The following is a 21,290-nucleotide window of genomic DNA, read 5'->3' on the forward strand; positions in this document are numbered from 1 at the left end:
TTATAAGCGTATATACTAACAGAGGCAGTCCCCTTTGCTGTCACCTGTTGAAGACTTCAGCTGACACTGATGGTTAAAAAATGGGACTAAAATTTGGGTTTGGGTGCGACACTCTGGGATCTGATTGATAGTGAGCACCTGTAGTCTTTGCTCCTCTTATGAATTACTGATTTGCCTTGACCAGACTCAACTATAAGGGCGATACAGCTTGAGTATTGTTAACTGCATATAACAAGATTCACTCACTCACACCTCACAGGAACAGACAGTGGAAGCTACTCTGTTTAATATTATGTTGTGTGTTGACTCCCAAGTTAAATGAGAAGGCTATCCCAGAAATCTGTACATGGGTATGCAGAACTAGATTGTGTAATGAACCACACAGTATCATTGAACCATTACCATGTTTTTTAGTACACAGGATTAGGTTGATGAAAGGTGATACAGAGGGTCAAAGTGTGTGCCAAGACAGAAGTCACTACTCTCAGGAAGTTCAGTATTTGTCACAGTTGAATATCGTCAGTGAGATATGAGCCGTCATTGAGTCAAGGCATCATTGTTGGAGACCGAAAAGTCCTGCTTTGTGATAAGTGTGTCATCTGCACTGGCCAAGTCAGGTTGTAGATGAAAGGCCTCAAACCATATTCTCCTTGCACCCAACAGCCTCCATCAATATGCTGCAGTGAACCAACTCGAATAACCTAGTCTTCTGGAAGCTGCCTCACCTGTAAATAAGTCAAGATCCTCACAGTTGATCGTCTACACTATGGTAGTAATGAAGGTGTAAAGTGCTGGGGCAGAGTTTGTACTGTAGCAACTAAGGGAGGTTACTCTAAAGTACAACCATAACTCAACATTATGAGAGTGCCTCAATCAATTTGCTGCCAGTTACATTCATTAGAATATACACTGCCACATGACACTTGATATCACCATGCGTTTACATTACTGTGAATGCCACTGTTACAACAACGGTATTGTGTATAACATTTGCCATGTGTGAGCTACAACTCCACCTACATTGGACTTATCACAGAACTTCCAGTTGTGCACCTGTACTCCTAAGTCAGACTAAGTGACACTGGACATTGTGCCGACATTGGCAGATGCTCAACAGGAAGTACCGGTTGGCACAGCGATTGAGTTATCGGACGGAACAGTCTCAACAGGTGCTTGTACACCGGATATGAAGAGGCAAAACAATCATATATGGGTGGATGCTGCTGCTGATGAGGACTGGTCGGGACATCCTGAATCTGATATCTACCGTCCCGAGTGGAACTTAATGGCATGAGAACTTTGTGTACAACTAACACCGGCGCATGTAAGGCCCAACCATCCTTGTTATTCGTCATGTATAATTTCGGAGGTGCTTCCTTCTGGTGCATGACGTCACTGAGGTCGGCGTCAATCGTTTCTAACACGAGACTTGTTTTGGCTGTATGTGGTTAATTATCGTGTCTTTTGTCTGGATTCCCTGGAACGTTCCATGTGAACTTAATCGAGTTATTTGCTAGTTTACTACCAGTCTATGAACAGGGTTGTCACTTCCTAGCAATAGCGTGGTTAGGAAACAACAACTGATCCTTGGTGATGTTATATGCTTCATCTATCCACCACGTGTTAACGTTCGCTGTGTGTGTGTGTTTACAGAGGCGTTTAGTTGAACCACATGGCAGTCCGTGTTACAAGCCTTGTAAATTATGACAACCATTTTTTGTCAACTTCCTAACAGTGGCAGCTAATTTAGCGTAAGTCAACACTTCACTAAGCTGGGGCATCAATATTTTGATTTCAACGAGAATCGCTGCAATAATCCGTCTTTTCGAGACCTATATTGCTCGTCACGTTCCTAATGACCGCCCAACACTAGCCGAACGCCAATAATGATCCGAGTGCATTAGCTTTTACAGCCAGATAGTCAGGTCAAATGTACACAATAGCTGTTTTGTGGGTGGTGGGTGTGGTCCTGCATTCTTCTCCCTGACTCGGGTGCAGGGTTATTTGTTCGCCCGTGGCCCATGATGTGGCCCGTGTATACACAGACTACATTTTTTAGACAGGTGACGCATCCATTATAACAAGAATTCGGCCCTTTGTCAAGAGCGGAACAACACGGTAGAAAATTACTGACCCAGTAAAACAGTTATTTACAAAATGCTCATGATGCTACACCTTCCGATATAGACTAATGCTTAGTCTCTGAATATATATAATATTGATAGTAACAAACAAGCCCATTTAAATTGAAAAGGAGCCCTAGGGAGACCAGAGATCCTGAACCTGATGAAATCTAGACTTGCTTTATTTAGGGCTTTAGCACTGCAGAGAGGGCTTGGCAGTGGGGGAAATAATGTGGTTCAGGGACTGTGAGACAAGACTACTTCCGATAATATAGTGATCCTTGTGATGTTTTGTGTAAAGATGGGGTCGGACGTCGGACCAAGCACAGAATTGTGTCGACCCGTGAAGGTCCGAGTTAGAATATTGATCTTCAGTAACCCATGCTTGTCGTAAAAGGCGACTGACGGGATCGGGTGGTCAGGCTCGCTGACTTGGTTGACACATGTGATCGGTTCCCAATTGCGCAGATCGATGCTCATGCTGTTGGTCACTGGATTGTCTATTCCAGACTCGATTATTGACAGACCGCCGCCATATAGATGAAACATTGCTGAGTGCGGCGTAAAGCTAAACTCACACACAGAGAGAGAATTGTGTCCCTTTGTTGTACTTTTATCTCTGGTTCGAATCCCCTTAAGTCATTGTTGTCATCCTTGGTTCTTTGGCACCTCTTTGGACTTTCATTAGAGTGGCAAAACTTCACTTCAGACATTAACCCGACACCTCCACATATAACTGAAATAAAGTTCGTGTCGTTGAAACCAAGGTATGTGGTTATATCACTGCCTTGATTGTATTGCACCACAGTTTGGCTTCATCAGTTACATGTCAAACAGGGCGTGCAGTTAAGTAATGTACAGCATTACACTCTCCACTAGTTGAATAACGGCGTTATTTGCCCGTGTATAAATATGTATTCCCCTAACGACATGAAATAAGAATATAAAACATCGCATCTGGCGTGTCATGGTTGTGCAGATATCACAACATTTCGTATTTCTATAGCCAGGGAGACTACCCCTGCTACAGCCAACTCCTACTGACAGTTCCCTCCGCCCGAACATCTTTGGAAATATAAGCTTCCAAATTGTAGCTCCACGGCTCTGGAATTCTCTAGCTCCCTTTTGAATTACGATCTTCTCAGAACATAGAAACATTCAAATCACACCTGAAAACCTACCTCTTCACCTCATGTTATGCCTGAACTGCAAACTCCTCGTGTATATAGACTCACTGCTGTAATCTTCTCCAGGAAAATTCATTGCCCATAAAGCCCTTTTGAGCAGTTAAACCTAACTGGAATTAAGCGCTATATAAATATATATATTTTTATTTTTATTTATTTTATTCTATGTGATGTGAATGAGGACGGCATGAAGCCCGCACCGACCATGCAGTTCCATGGTACTGAGCGTACCCTGTACCACACGTTACGTAACCACCATGCACGTATCATGTATCGGCTGATGTTTCACTCATTCCAGGAGTGCGAGCATCTTGCCAAGTGCACCGTTTATCGTTTATTAACCGTGGACGCTTTGTTCTCTGTAACTAGCGCTGTGCATGTAAGTAAAATGGCCACACAGGCTCGGCGAAGGCTTGCCTGATCTGCACTGCACACACACGAGAACTCCCTATTATATCATTGATGTCAGTGGATTTGCAAGACGAGATGATTGGATACACGGATGTCCGCATTAATAATCTGAAAAATTCCAGACTGGCAAGTTTCAACTCATATTTCAGTCATCCAGTGCCCGTTTGTACATGTGGGAATATCCGCCAGAGAGAGATAGGACTGCCATGATACTTGACTGCCATGCTGGTGGTGGTTCCAATAACATTCCGGTCAGATGAAGGGGCAACGGTTCCCGTACTGGCAGGTTGTCTGAACATGAATTGCCTTGAAGTATTTTTAATAAACTGCGAGTTGATATTTACAGTCCTTGAGCGTCAATGTCATGGTTGCCGTAAGGGAGATGACTCTGTGACTGAGTGTGTTAACTTATACAATGCATGGACTACTTTTCAAAACATCCATCAATATTCAGTCTTGAGGGCATTAAGCCTTCCTGAAAATTCGAGCCTCGATCCCTGAGCTTGATTATGATGTCAACATTACATTTCTCAGGTATTCACATTTCATTGTAAACCTACAACACGACACCTGCTTGTAAATCTGCACTTAAAATTCATCTGAAGATACGCCTCCAAACCGCTCACAGTAATGTGTTCTCCGCGACCATGTTTTCTCTATTTCCAAAGGAGTCCCCTATCAAAGTCGCCATAAAGATGTACCCGTGCCTCACATTGTACTTCCACAGCTTCACTAGTCTCTTAAAAGCTTAGTTCGTGATACATGTGATGTGTTTTATACCCCCATCAGTAATGACGCATAGCTCGGTGTCTTACCTCCGAGTTATTCCGGTGTCAGCCATTACCAGTAATAAAGACATATGCACGGCTATGTGGCGACATCCTGCATGCCAGCAATGTTGCCGGGGCGGTATAGCTTTACCTGGTCCTGATCACATACGTGCCCCACTCACTGGAATGTCCACTTACTGAACAAGGGACTACAGCCAGGTAGCGGAGTGACCTGGAGTTGGTGAATGGGGCAGATGCCCCAGGAGTGCACCACACAACAGTACCGGTATCTGTAGAATACATAGATACAACCTATAGCCTTAGTAGCTGATATCATACATCAGGCCTCATGATATCTGGTAAAAAACATCAGGTCATATAATATCTGATAACATACATAATATTAACATAATATTTCAGGACAAAATAACCAGGTCATAATATCTGAGAACATATATCAGTTAACATAATATCTGACCACCAACATCAGGCCATACATAATGGAACCACAAACATCATTAAGTGCATGTGTTATAAATGATTATCAATACGCCTGTAAAGATGCATTATCCAGATTGGTACATATTGTTCACAAACAATACACGTAATATTTGTTATTTTGACAACAGACAGAGAATTAAAGGGCACGTGTCTGTCTACTTGCAGAGGACCACAATGTATGTATGTGATAACACACAGAGGACCACAATGTATGCATGTGATAACACACAGAGGACCACAATGTATGCATGTGATAAGACACAGAGGTCCACAATGTATGCATGTGATAACACACAGAGGTCCACAATGTATGCATGTGATAACACACAGAGGACCACAATGTATGTATGTGATAACACACAGAGGACCACAATGTATGCATGTGATAAGACACAGAGGTCCACAATGTATGCATGTGATAACACACAGAGGTCCACAATGTAAGTATGTGATAACACACAGAGGACCACAATGTATGTATGTGATAAGACACAGAGGTCCACAATGTAGGTATGTGATAACACACAGAGGATCACAATGTATGTATGTGATAACACACAGAGGACCACAATGTATGCATGTGATAACACACAGAGGTCCACAATGTATGTATGTGATAACACACAGAGGACCACAATGTATGCATGTGATAAGACACAGAGGTCCACAATGTAAGTATGTGATAACACACAGAGGACCACAATGTAAGTATCTGATTAAACACACAGAGGACCACAATGTATGATAACACACAGAGGACCACAATGTACGATAACACACAGAGGACCACAATGTACGATAACACACAGGGGATTACAGGTTACGTATCTCACGACACCATTAGCCGATGTTTCCCTCCAAGACATGAATACCGACACTGCTTGTATGATAACAAGCAGGTGCACATGCAGGTGTGGCGACGTGAGATAACAGTAATCTGACCGGGGTAACACATATCCGCAACAAGGAGCCATTTATCTTGGGACCACTGCGCTGACGTTATACCTCGTCCAAGAGATCAGTCCCGCCATTGAACCCCGCTATGTTGGGGCCACTGATCCTTGACGACAACAATGTCAAAATCCTAATTTATAATGACAGCAGTTTTAGATTTTGGCGCTGAGTGCCTGTGATTGAATGTGATTCAAGGGGTGAATAGTCATTTGATAGCAACAACTGATTCCTTTTAAATTGAAAAGGGACCCCAGTGGGATGAACCTGGGGGAATCTGGACCTGCTTCAGGTCGGGTTTTCGCATTGCAGAAAAGGCTTGGCGGAAGAGAAATAATACTGTTTCATGGACTGCCAAACAAAGTACGTTTTTATGCGCGTGCGTGCGTGTGTGCGTATGGGTTCGGTGTCTGTCTGCACAGTTTTCACTGTCCAGACCTGCTGTTTACCAGTCAGGCGATTCCTACAACACATTACTACACATTAGTGTAGCCCCGGCAAGTATAATGAATGCGCTATCTAGACACATCATTCTGTAAGTGTCTTAAGCTCTTTGTGTTTGTTCAAGTTTGGACAAATTTGATAAAAAAACATATAATTTCATTTTAATTCATAAGGAACCTGAAGAAATCTAGATTTGCTTCATTTACGGCTTCAACGTTGCAGAAAGGACTGGACAGGATGATACTGTTGAGATACTGTAAGACAGACTCGTCCATGTGTTGGCTCACATATACTGTCAAAAGGCTCGACACGCATGGCTGTGCGGAAGTACCCCCCTATTGCATCTCGCATCAACACGCTGTTACGCATGTCGGAAACCAAAAGAGAAAACATGTGCCGGTGGTTCCTCCACACACGCAAGGATGTGCTTGTTAGCCTGTGGATATAAATATCACATGTAAAGTATGGTAATTAAAATGTGCTTCTATAAAACTCCGGACACGTCAGAGGGGAACGCTGTCTGCTGCATGAAATTTGTAGAACCGACACAGTCTGAAGTACATTCAACCGAGCAGAATTCTTCCCATTTCCTGAAGTCCTAAGATCTTAGTCGTTGCACTGCTACCGTCAGACTGAGTCAAAGAGGCGGACGGAAATTACACTCTGAAAATACCGAATGGTTCCTGTCTCTGAAGAGGGCGAAATTGCTCGTCAAAATGAGGGCTCCACACAGTGACTAAGCCGCCCCTGTACTCCCCGAGACTGCACTTGCTCAGCTGGTTGACGCACTGACATGGGTTTATCTATCAAATAGGGTTCATCGAGCACGACACTCCGTCACGGCCGTCAGCAGTCAGTCACTGCTCTGGTTGGGATCCTCTTGACTAACGCTTAGTTAGATTGTAAGAAATATACCCATTTAAATTGAATAGGAGCCCCATGGAGACAAGAGATTCAGAACCTGGAGAAATCTAGACTTGTTTCATTTAGCACTTTAGAATTGCAGGGAGGGCGAAGCAGTAGCGAAAATAATGTGGTTCAGGGACTGTAAGACAGACAGGGATTCTCCTATATTGCGGAAGTTGCGTCGACATTAACAGCATATAAACCCAGTATAGAGATGTCTGGAACTATGCTCGCACTCGTCACTCACTATGTCTCTCTGTCGAATCTGTGCAAATATAACGCATAACTTACTGGAAACATTAACGTTCTGACTAGACACAATATAAAGAGAAGAGATCGAGCTCTTACAAATACCATACGGGTTCTATTCCCTGACATGGACAGAGCTATTCCTGGACTGGGCGATCGCTACCTCCTCGTGTCATGACAGTATCTTCTCTTTCAATCATTCTACAACAATACCTTTCCCTCCCGTTCTATAAATACAACGTGAGCAGCTGAAACGAGAAATTAAAGAACTCTGTGACAGACACACAAGCCAGTAAAGAAGTCCACATTGGAACACGTTTAATGCTGAACACTTGACTTCCCCGTGGGCCAGCTCCATTCTGTAAACGCGTTGCTGTTCGACTTAGTATCTTCTCACAAACCAAGAAATGCGAGATGTCTGTTTATTTCCCCTGCAATAATCGACACACTCTATATTAATAGTATAAGTGTGTCTCTTCGACATGTCCATGGCCACGGGCTATTCCTTTGCCAGGAGGGACCGACATTGCTTCTGTTGAGTGGCGATATTTCGGGAAGCATTTGTCGTGGGTGGCAGAATGTTGGGATTTAGCCGACTTAAAGGTTCATCTTGTTGGTACAGCTTGTGGGACATGCAAGGCGGGAATGTATTATTTGTGTGCTATACGGTACTTCACACACACGCCGGACAGTACCAAACAAACCAGACGTGGGTCACCGACCTGCCGGGACTACTTTCACAGAACACCTGGAGTTAGTGACGAACCCTATATTCGTATTCATATTTCACTTGTCTGACGACCCGTTTTTATAAGCAAACAGAAACTGAGGTCACGTCCACAGCTGACAAAAGACTGATGTACGTAACATCCTTCTAAAATCAGAACAGGCGTTCTGCATATACAAATCTGAATGAATTAAAACTGAAAGACAACAAGAAGTGTGATTTGCGCCAGCCATTTGCATTGCAACAATGGAATGACAGCACATGTACAGGGAACGTATCACAAGCCTTCATGGATATTTTACTGACGCACTTGTTCTGCACTATCCATTCTTTTGTATTGTCACACTATCCGTTTAGGCCATTAATCCAGCTGGCTTCCATGTATATATGAAGTGCTATCATCAGCCAGTGCTTACTACCCTCTTGCCCTCCGTTTGTCCAGCATCCAACCACTGCCATATAGTTAGTTACCCGCTTCACTTAATTGTGAATACCCCTGAAGATCCGGGGTAGAATTGGTCTTCAGTAACCCATGCTTGTCGTAAGAGGCGACTAACGGGATTGTGTGGTCAGACTCGCTGACTTGGCTGACATGTCATCGTGTCACAATTGCGTATAAAGGTGCTTATGCTGTTGATCACTGTATTGTCTGGTCCAGACTCGATTATATACAGACTGCTGTCATATAGCTGGAATATTGCTGAGTGCCGCGTTAAACAACAACCAACCATTGTGAAGTGCCCACCTTTGTTATCTTCTCTTCTCTCAAGCTCTCTGCATCATAACTTTCATTCACCTGATGAAAGAGAAAGAATACACTCCGACATGTCCCTTATAATAAAGAACAAGTTGACGTCCCTAACTTTCCACCTATATATGTGTATCATTTCTAATTACCATTCAAAGACTTCACTCTGCCAAATTGTTTTGAGTTTGTATTTTAAGTGCTGTGTTGAAAATGGAATTTGTTTTACGTCACAGTCAGCAATATTCCAGATACATCACGCCAGTCTGCATATAATGGAGTGTGGTTCATACATCACGTCAGTCTGTATATGATGGAGCGTGGTTCATACATCACGTCAGTCTGCATATAATGGAGTGTGGTTCATACATCACGTCAGTCTGTATATAATGGAGTGTGGTTCATACATCACGCCAGTCTGCATATAATGGAGTGTGGTTCATACATCACGTCGGTCTGTATATAACGGAATGTGGTTCATACATCACGTCAGTCTGTATATAACGGAGTGTGGTTCATACATCACGTCAGTCTGTATATAATGGAGTGTGGTTCATACATCACGTCAGTCTGTATATAATGGAGTGTGGTTCATACATCACGCCAGTCTGCATATAACGGAGTGTGGTTCATACATCACGTCAGTCTGTATATAATGGAGTGTGGTTCATACATCACGTCGGTCTGTATATAATGGAGTGTGGTTCATACATCACGTCAGTCTGTATATAATGGAGTGTGGTTCATACATCACGTCAGTCTGTATATAATGGAGTGTGGTTCATACATCACGTCAGTCTGCATATAATGGAGTGTGGTTCATACATCACGTCAGTCTGTATATAATGGAGTGTGGTTCATACATCACGTCAGTCTGTATATAATGGAGTGTGGTTCATGGTTCATACATCATCACGTCGGTCTGTATATAATGGAGTGTGGTTCATACATCACGTCAGTCTGTATATAATGGAGTGTGGTTCATACATCACGTCAGTCTGCATATAATGGAGTGTGGTTCATACATCACGTCAGTCTGCATATAATGGAGTGTGGTTCATACATCACGTCAGTCTGCATATAATGGAGTGTGGTTCATACATCACGTCAGTCTGCATATAATGGAGTGTGGTTCATACATCACGTCAGTCTGTATATAATGGAGTGTGGTTCATACATCACGTCAGTCTGTATGATGGAGTGTGGTTCATACATCACGTCAGTCTGCATATAACGGAGTGTGGTTACATCATAGTCATCACGTCGGTCGTGTATATAATGGTTCATCACGTGGTTCATACATCACGTCGGTCTGTATATGATGGAGTGTGGTTCATACATCACGTCAGTCTGTATATAATGGAGCGTGGTTCATACATCACGTCAGTCTGTATATAATGGAGTGTGGTTCATACATCACGTCAGTCTGTATATGATGGAGTGTGGTTCATACATCACGTCAGTCTGTATATGATGGAGTGTGGTTCATACATCACGTCAGTCTGTATATGATGGAGTGTGGTTCATACATCACGTCGGTCTGTATATGATGGAGCGTGGTTCATACATCACGCCAGTCTGTATATAATGGAGTGTGGTTCATACATCACGTCAGTCTGTATATGATGGAGTGTGGTTCATACATCACGTCAGTCTGTATATAATGGAGTGTGGTTCATACATCACGTCAGTCTGTATATAATGGAGTGTGGTTCATACATCACGTCAGTCTGTATATAATGGAGTGTGGTTCATACATCACGTCAGTCTGTATATAATGGAGTGTGGTTCATACATCACGTCAGTCTGTATATAATGGAGTGTGGTTCATACATCACGTCGGTCTGTATATAATGGACTGTGTGGTTCATACATCACGTCGGTCTGTATATAATGGAGTGTGGTTCATACATCACGTCAGTCTGTATATAATGGAGTGTGGTTCATACATCACGTCGGTCTGTATATAATGGAGTGTGGTTCATACATCACGTCAGTCTGTATATAATGGAGTGTGGTTCATACATCACGTCGGTCTGTATATAATGGAGTGTGGTTCATACATCACGTCAGTCTGTATATATGATGGAGTGTGGTTCATACATCACGTCAGTCTGTATATAATGGAGTGTGGTTCATACATCACGTAATGGAGTGTGGTTCATACATCACGTCGGTCTGTATATAATGGAGTGTGGTTCATACATCACGTCAGTCTGTATATAACGGAGTGTGGTTCATACATCACGTCTGCATATCCCATCACGTCGGTCTGTATATAATGGAGTGTGGTTCATACATCACACGTCGGTTCATACATATAATGGAGTGTGGTTCATACATCACGTCAGTCTGTATATAATGGACTGTGGTTCATACATCACGTCGGTCTGTATATAATGGAGTGTGGTTCATACATCAGTGTGGTTCGTCAGTCTGTATATAATGGAGTGTGGTTCATACATCACGTCAGTCTGTATATAATGGAGTGGTTCATACATCACGTCAGTCTGTATATAATGGAGTGTGGTTCATACATCACGTCGGTCTGTATATAATGGAGTGTGGTTCATACATCACGTCAGTCTGTATATAATGGAGTGTGGTTCATACATCACGTCAGTCTGTATATGATGGAGTGTGGTTCATACATCACGTCAGTCTGTATATAATGGAGTGTGGTTCATACATCACGTCGGTCTGTATATGATGGAGCGTGGTTCATACATCACGTCAGTCTGTATATAATGGAGTGTGGTTCATACATCACGTCAGTATGCATATAATGGAGCGTGGTTCATACATCCCGTCAGTCTGTATATAATGGAGTGTGGTTCATACAGCCGAGTGGCAACATGAACAGCAAAAGACTTTATCGAGGTACAGTACACAGCAACCAGTCGATCCCCAATCGCGGACTTAACAAACAATTAATGGCTACCGGAGATTTCTTCTGACTGGGAATTTCTTCAGAAAGTTCTGCATGTGACATAACGTCCCTGGTTGCCGGCGTTTAGTGTGAGGCGAACCCATTTGCTAGCAAAGGGGATCGATATGTTGTGTGCGAATGCAGAACAATGTTGTGTGCATGTGTTTGAACTGTCGACTACACTGGGTGATCTTCTACCATTGTATTTTACCCGTGAAGGTCCGGGTTAGAATGAGCCTTTAGTAACCCATGCTTGTCGTAAGAGGCGACGAACGGGATCGGGTGGTCAGGCTCGCTGGCTTGGTTGACGCATGTCATTGGTTTACAAATTGCGCAAATCGAGGCTCATGCTGTTGATCACTGGATTGTCTGGTCCAGACTCGATTATTTACAGACCGCCACCATACAGCTGGAATATTGCTGAGTGCGGCGTAAATCTAAACTCACCCACTCTACCATTGTACAAGTAATGACCGACTTGCGGACTCTTGTCTTGTTTAACGTGTTGGTTCTCCCTCCTTCTTGAAGGCACTACACACATTTATGTAGTTAGAAGGCTGTGCAAGACCTGCAGTTGCTGCGGCCAAGGGCACATCGCGTCTTGACACTCTCCATCAGCTGTAGAAATACAGGCTGGGGGGCTACATGAGATGGAATACACTCTCACGTCAACCCAAGGTTTCCGGGGCACTGCTGGATGTTGCTCTACCCCATATTCTGCTACGAATACACGCTTTTTAAGTGTGTTGAGTAAGGAGGCTATGATTTTTTGGAATGACATTTGACATTTTCCAAATCAGTAGTTCCCGTAATTCCATCGCCCTTGGACTTTGAGAGGGGAATACAATATCCCTGCTTCCACGGCAAAGGTACAAGAAACGTGAACATGTGAACATTTGGCTGTCTGAGAACAGAAAACAAAACATCTTGGGTATGTTTGGCGGGACGGTGACGTTTGCGTGAAACGCTTGTTGTTTCCCATGGTAGATAGGTAATGCTTGCCATTCGCGAACGCCTCCTCCTCTCTCCATCACACGACATGAGTGTATTCATCTGCCCACAGTATGCTACTGACCCTCTTCTCTCACATTCCAGCAACATATATAACGTCCTACATCCGTCCGGTTTATAGGATACGGAGTGGCGAAACATGGATTACACAGTTGATATATATAAAGATACGCCCATTATAAACTGCTAAAAGAAGATTTTGTTCTCCAAAATTTGGCATCACCAAGGTGAAAAACAAAGTGTAATTATTTGATGAATGGCTTTGTTCATTTTCTCTACCCCAAGCCTATTGTCTGATTTGTTATTGCACGACAGATAAACTTCTTGTTCCGTTACCATTACTCAAGGCGTAATGAACAAAGGTATTGACATGATAAAGAAGCACTACAAGGCCGCGCTGACCAATAAACAAGAGAATAGGTGAACGTGCAGAAATTAGAAGTAGAGACATTCGATCAGTCAAACAATTCGGATGATATTGCCGATCCATGGACCCGTCGCCGAAATACCTTAGTTGTGCGTGCGACGTTTATAAAGCAAATGAATAACAACAACATTAATTCGTACTGATATCAGTGACTTACGGAAACACATACGTAAGGTCTTCGGATCCTGGCTTCAGCTGGGTTGGTCATGAACGTGTAACAGTGTTCAAAGGTTTCCATACACAGACAAGAAATAAGTTGCAATGTAGAATGCCTAACAAAATAAAACGTAAACAATTTACAAGAAATCTCAAACTGTAATTTAGGAATTTTCTTTGGTGTAAGGTAGACGGGCAGGCACGTACAGTATCTGGTTATTGGCGTTCATTATGTACTGGGCCTGTGACCATATACATAACGTTTTCAGTTTTAGAAAGGACTGCATCATAAAGCAACATTTGTTACGTAATGTTTCACATTATTGTGTGTATCTCTTTCAATTGATCTTTGTGTCGTAAATTGTTTAAAGTCTCCAGGCGTTATACACGATATCACCCTTGGCTGTTAGACACGCATAGAGTTACTTTGCAGCAATTGCTCTTCTTTGAGAAGGCTGACGCCTATTGTATATTTCCTATATCGTGTTTCTGATAATTGCTCCAATAATAAAAGAATCTTTGTCCCGCAAAATTGAAGGGAAATCACGTATCAGGTCAAACATTTGGTAGCACACATATCCCTCCGCGCGATTACAAACTTTTTATTTTGTTATTGAAACATAACGTGCAGAACATATGGCTTCGCATGATTCTATCAATATGGTAGCTGGTGTTCATTGGCGTGACGAGTCTTGGCTAACAATATAAAGTAACTTTACACGATGAACTACATTTTCTAGCGGTACGACTCGGCGCGCGAGAAGCCGAGAGGGGTGCTTCCCCACCAAAACAATAAGCCCGTGCGGTAGCAGTACACACCACGCGCACTGCGCGAGCAGGACATATACCGTTATCAATATGTGGAGGGGTGTGATTTATTTTGTTATATATCTCATGACCATACTGGAAGGGACATCTGCCTGTCCTCACCGGTGTCTGTGTTTTCGTACGACCGTCAGGTGTATGTTTCTGCAATTAGAGCAGATCCCCCAAATTCCCTCGGATACTAGGATCTTGTGAGTATTTTGTTTGCTTTTCAGTGGCAACATGTATGCATTGTTTTCTGTGTTGTACAATGGCAGAATTTCACTTTATCATTCACGACTTGAATTGTTCTTTGGTGTAACAAAATGATTCATTGAGGAATTTCATACAGTTATCTATATCAATAGATATCTTTGTGTATCTATTGGAATTCTAGCAACGCAGAGTCAGTTTGACAGTTCGTCTGCTGACTTCGCGTTATTGTCCTGTGTGGAGCAGACGACACAGCAGGCGTTATAGCGAGGTATTCAGTGACTTGTTTTTCATACCAACTTCCAGGTTGAGTATATTGTTATCCGAGCTTAGTTGTGTTAAGTGCAGGTATGCGCTCAAAACGGCATGTTGACACACTGTTATGTTTTCATTCAAGAACAATAACTAGCAACGCCTCGCTCAGATTTAGTGTTATGTAGAAGTATTTATGTAAGAGATATCACAAGATGGACAGAATACTTGTCATCTGGGACGCCAAGATGACGCCTCAGAAGAAAGTGCAACTAGAGGAATTGCAGTACAACTGAGCTGATATAATGGATGGTTGTTGTGGGCATATTACATTAAAGCCAGTCTCATATAACGTGTATAACTTGAATGCTTTCCTTAACTATTTCACCATGAGATGTGGGGGTTTATCAAACCATGCATGTTAAACCTGTTCATAGGAGTAAGCCCCACACTGAGCTGTCAAACACTGCAATGGAGCATGGAAAGTTTGACAAATTGCTACCACCTTTCTTTCCAGACCATTGCCACTGCTACCCTGCTGGACTCACTACAGTGGCCCTGTGTGTTCACAGTATACATGAAGTAGTTAGATTAACAGGGTCAATTAGTTCACATATACTTGGAAGCTGGGTGTATATCACTCAGCTTGACCTGACCAATAACTAGCTCACTATGTACTGTGACAAGAGGCCCAGATCACACTGAAGTTTTGTACTGCCGCACACTCCCTCACTTTAAAGCAGATATTGTCTGCAAGAGGCTTTTCAAAAGTGCTTTGTCAAAAGGCTGTTTGCCTATATATTGAGTTACTGTCAATCGACAACCTATTTTCATGCCCTGTTTTCTCCACAGTTTATTCTGAGAAGCAATTTTGACAACCTACATATTTGATAAGGATTGAGAATGAGGTTTCAAGCAGAAGTGCTGACTGTACGTAATATTACCTGTGAGAATTCTCTTTGTTCAGTGGCTACCCCAAGGGAGAGCATGCTCAGAGAGTTTAAAGCATGGAATGATGATGAATATCAGTTTACCTGTTACACACATGTCGGAGTGGAAGCCACTTGCTGAATCTGTATGTCCATGAGACTCTTGGCTTACAATGATGGTTAAGATTGGAACAAAGTTGGGAGAAATGTTTAGAATATCACTGCCCAAGCTTATAATTTCTGTTGTAAAAATTATCATCCAGCCAACAGAGGCAATGTACTGTAGCCATGGTAACTACATACAATATTGAAAACCCATCTTATGGTAATTTATGTGATGAGGTTTAGGTACATGTTCCTTTCCCACTATTATCGTGAATACTGGCTATCATTTTACCATGTCTCCATGACCATGCTCTAAATGCACTTAGAAAAATGAGTGCTGTTATCAATGTAATTTCAGTACAGAAAAAGCTGAAATTTGGTTGGCATGTTACTTCCTTTGAACATATGGCTTGATCAAATTGTTGTACTTTAACTGTTCCTTATATGTTTAAAAGCTCAAAATGTCCTCAATAATTTTTATGTTCAAACTACCTACTGGTGTAAATAATCCGGTCCCGACAATCGGATATTTAATATATGAGCATCCATATATTGTATCAGTTAATCAATTAAGGCCTCTGAAACTGACCACCTGCTCCAGTTGGTCATCTCTTCACCAGCGTATGACCAATGCTAACCAGGAATCTATACAGGGACTAACAGGATTATTTCCAGGAATGACAAGTCTTATGGATGATAAACTTCTTTATTGTACAATAGCAACGTTTCGGTACAGATACTTATACTGTATTGAAGGCGTAACAGCTTTGTTGAAATCCAGAATAGAGAAACAGCCCATTAGTTCTTCAAGTTCAACCCTTAAAAGGTTCATCAGCTGTATGTAAACACCTGTTCATTTAGTTATAAAGCATATGGAGACATCTCATTCCACTCTAGTTTAGAAGATGTCTCAAAACCAATGTATGCATGGTTTCTTGCATGGACTAAGCAGTGAGACTCAAGCAATACACCATTTTCCTCTTGCAGTGTTCATGGATGTCCAACTAGCCAGTGCTGAATGTTCAAGTTACATAGTGATGCACACATTCATAAGACCTGCACTAATTAGCTTATACATGTTGTGTTACGTCAGGTAGCTCTGTGTTATGTATGTGCTGCTTATCTAGCAGCTTACATCAACAACATCCCTGCTGGAGTTGCAGGAGGAATGGCTTCATGTCAACCACTGTAATGTTGTTGTTAGTGGAGGAGTGTTTTCACAACTTCCCGGATCTGTTAAATGCAGAACTGTAGTATGCCAAAAATGTTCTTTTTTTCAAAGAAAAGGTTAATGTGTAGACATTTGAAGATTGTCGACCACAGGAGCAAGAAAATCACGCATACATGCACATGTACCCTACAAATACTGGGTCATGGATATTTGGATGAACCACGTATTGGAAGGGCTGCCACTTTGTCACAACAGTTTGGTGAAATATGAGTTCTTACGAGTAAGTGAGTTTAGTTTTACGCTGCTTTTAGCAATATTCCAGCAATATCACAGCAGGGGACACCAGAAATGGGCTTCACACATTGTGCCCATGTGGGGAATCAAACCTGGGCCTTCGGCATGACAGGTGAACACTTTAACTACAAGGCTATCCCACCGCCCTGAGGTCTTACGAATGAATCCATATGACTGGTTGTGGTGTATTGGGAGCTGCTATGAAGGACTGTATAGTGTGTTGTGGTGTATTGGGAGCTGCTATGAAGGACTGTATAGTGTGTTGTGGTGTATTGGGAGCTGCTATGCAGGACTGTATAGTGTGTTGTGGTGTATTGGGAGCTGCTATGAAGGACTGTATAGTGTGTTGTGGTGTATTGGGAGCTGCTATGAAGGACTGTATAGTGTGTTGTGGTGTATTGGGAGCTGCTATGAAGGACTGTGTAGTGTGTTGTGGTGTATTGGGAGCTGCTATGAAGGACTGTATAGTGTGTTGTGTATTGGGAGATGCTATGAAGGACTGTATAGTGTGTTGTGGTGTATTGGGAGCTGCTATGAAGGACTGTATAGTGTGTTGTGGTGTATTGGGAGCTGCTATGAAGGACTGTATAGTGTGTTGTGGTGTATTGGGAGCTGCTATGCAGGACTGTATAGTGTGTTGTGGTGTATTGGGAGCTGCTATGAAGGACTGTATAGTGTGTTGTGGTGTATTGGGAGCTGCTATGAAGGACTGTATAGTGTGTTGTGGTGTATTGGGAGCTGCTATGAAGGACTGTATAGTGTGTTGTGGTGTATAGGGAGCTGCTCTGAAGGACTGTATAGTGTGTTGTGGTGTATTGGGAGCTGCTATGAAGGACTGTATAGTGTGCTGTGGTGTATTGGGAGCTGCTATGAAGGACTGTATAGTGTGTTGTGGTGTATTGGGAGCTGCTATGCAGGACTGTATAGTGTGTTGTGGTGTATTGGGAGCTGCTATGAAGGACTGTATAGTGTGTTGTGGTGTATTGGGAGCTGCTATGCAGGACTGTATAGTGTGTTGTGGTGTATAGGGAGCTGTTATGAAGGACTGTGTAGTGTGTTGTGGTGTATTGGGAGCTGCTATGAAGGACTGTACAGTGTGTTGTGTATTGAGAGCTGCTATGAAGGACTGTATAGTGTGTTGTGGTGTATTGGGAGCTGCTATGAAGGACTGTATAGTGTGTTGTGGTGTATTGGGAGCTGCTATGAAGGACTGTATAGTGTGTTGTGGTGTATTGGGAGCTGCTATGAAGGACTGTATAGTGTGTTGTGGTGTATTGGGAGCTGCTATGAAGGACTGTATAGTGTGTTGTGGTGTATTGGGAGCTGCTATGAAGGACTGTATAGTGTGTTTGTGTAGTGTATTGGGAGCTGCTATGAAGGACTGTATAGTGTGTTAGTGTGTTGTGGTGTATTGGGAGCTGCTATGCAAGACTGTATAGTGTGTTGTGTATTGGGAGCTGCTATGAAGGACTGTATAGTGTGTTGTGGTGTATTGGGAGCTGCTATGAAGGACTGTATAGTGTGTTGTGGTGTATTGGGAGCTGCTATGCAGGACTGTATAGAGGGTTGTGTATTGGGAGCTGCTATGAAGGACTCTGTAATGTGTGTTGTGTATTGGGAACTGTCAGAGTATACTGCATGCAACCAGCAGGTTTGCTGACTGCCATATGTAAATCATTCAGGAAGTGAGAGTCCCCTGCTTCATTACTAATTGATTTGCCACCAATATATATTCTCCTCCAATATCTTATTCACAGTGTATCAGTGTCTCATGCATGCTCTTACATTTGGTTTGGAATATAGTGACTCTGGCTGTCAGTTTCCCTGATAACAACATGCACCAATGAATGGATGATGCACATTAGCAGCAGATGAAAGAGGTGGCAGTCATTGAATGCTGCTAAGTCCACAGTAAGTGCTCCCAAACTGATGAGTTACATGGCCTGACAAACTCAGATTGCGATGCTTGGTTTGAGGCCCTACTCAATACTACTACATGTAGTATATAGATATTATTGCACAAGTGAGTGTGGCATATGACTTAAATAAAACGAGTGTGAAATTTTGTATATGTCTTATGGCACACTTGCGAGTGTAATAATTTCTTTATTATCCATTTTGTTCATGTACATTTGTGCAGTAAACCACAGTAAGCAAGTGTGACAGCCCTCGTCATTGACGTCACTGTCAGTTGTTTAATAACAACTGGACAATGGTGTACTGTTGTGGTGTGAATCTGTTCAGCTAGCCATTACTGCCAGATTTGTTCCATCCCATCTTGCAAGGGAAAACAATTCAGCAGTGAGTTTAAATGTTCTTTATGAAACATTTCTTGTGTGCATGTTTTACTGTCAGGGGATAGTTTCATAAAGCAGGTAACCATGAACTCATCACATTCCCTGTGGGGTGCTTTGTTCACTAGGATGATGGGCTACGGTACAGCAGTGTTCGACACTGGGGGTGTTGTCAACAATACATCAATAGAAGATAATGGTAGTAATAATAATAAATGCATATTTATGATGTGCCTATTTCCACACCCTAAGGCATGCTCCACACCCTAAGAGCTACAGAATATTTACACTGGAGTATTTACAGTTGAAACTATAAGTAATATGCTGAGAACAGGTGGGTTTTAAGTCTGGACTTATAAATGTCAATTGTGTCAGAGCTTTCAATGGCTCAAGGGGGGAGACTTCCAAAGCACAGGTGCAGAGTAAGAGAACAAGCGGTATCCAAGGGATTTCAGTTTGTATGATGGGATGACCAGTAGATTTTGTGTGTTTGAGCACATGTTGCATGTAGGAGAACAGACAAGTAGGAGGGAGTCAAACCATGGAGGCACTTGTATGTCAGACAGAGGATCCTAAAGTCAATTCTGACCCTAACCGGTAGCCCATGCAGTTCTTTTAACAGGGATGGCAATTTTCCGCTGATCCGCGGATTTCCGCGGATTTTATGTCAAATTGTTCAATTGTGAATCGTTTAAATCCATTGAGAAACTCTCAACTCGATGACACAATATTAAATTTTCAGCTGAAAATCTATTATCCTGTTGCCATTCCTGTTTTAACATGAGTGTAATATGGGAACGTTTAGAAGTCTTGCTGATGATGCGGGCGGACGTGTTTTGGATCTTCTGAAGCTTATCAAGGAGGTTTGAACTGAGGCCTGAAAGGATGCTGTTACAGTAGTCAAGCCTAGATGTAACAAGAGCTTGAACAAGGGCTTGAGTTGCAGCAGTTGTCAGGTAATGCCAAATGTTGCCAATGGACCTAAGATGAAAGTAGCAAGTCCTGCTCAAACTGTTACATAGTGATACAAGCATTTAAGTGTGTGAGTGAGTGAGTGAGTTGAGTTTTACGCCGCACTCAGCAATATTCCAGCTATATGGCGGCGGTCTGTAAATAATCGAGTCTGGACCAGACAATCCAGTGATCAACAGCATGAGCATCGATCTGCGTAATTGGGAACCGATGACATGTGTCAACCAAGTCAGCGAAACTGACCACCCGATCCCGTTAGTCGCCTCTTACGACAAGATAGTCGCCTTTTTATGGCAAGCACATGGGTTGCTGAAGACCTATTCTACCCCGGACATTTAAGTGTGTATCAACAGTTTACATAGTAGTTGCAGTTGAATTATGCAGGTGCTGTCACCATCACAAGTAATAACCAGCTCAGTATAGGATGATATCTTCTCCTAGTTCATTCTACCTGTGTCCTCTGTCTAGTAACAACCAACTCAGTATAGGATGATATCTTCTCCTAGTTCATTCTACCTGTGTCCTTTGTCTAGTAACAACCAAGTCAGTATAGGATGATATCTTGTCTAAGTTCATTCTACCTGTGTCCTCTGTCTAGTAACAACCAACTCAGTATAGGATGATATCTTCCCCTAGTTCATTCTACCTGTGTCCTCTGTCTAGTAACAACCAACTCAGTATAGGATGATATCTTCTCCTAGTTCATTCTACCTGTGTCC

At 42.5% G+C, this 21,290-nt stretch overlaps 1 protein-coding gene across 1 annotated transcript in view; it reads left to right on the forward strand.

Moving 5' to 3' along the window:
• The first annotated feature begins 14,302 nt into the window (after nucleotides 1–14,302).
• Nucleotides 14,303–21,290, forward strand: part of LOC124286075 (peroxidasin-like) — a 47,570-nt gene continuing 40,582 nt past the window's right edge. Inside the window, exon 1 of the mRNA XM_046722402.1 lies at nucleotides 14,303–14,553. Within this exon, the coding sequence (XP_046578358.1) occupies nucleotides 14,396–14,553 (158 nt within the window). The 5' untranslated portion in view covers nucleotides 14,303–14,395. The remainder of the gene's footprint in view (nucleotides 14,554–21,290) is intronic.

Source organism: Haliotis rubra, unplaced genomic scaffold (genome assembly GCF_003918875.1).
Source record: "Haliotis rubra isolate DU_JTF1 unplaced genomic scaffold, ASM391887v1 Scf110, whole genome shotgun sequence".
Taxonomy (NCBI): Eukaryota; Metazoa; Mollusca; class Gastropoda; order Lepetellida; family Haliotidae; genus Haliotis; species Haliotis rubra.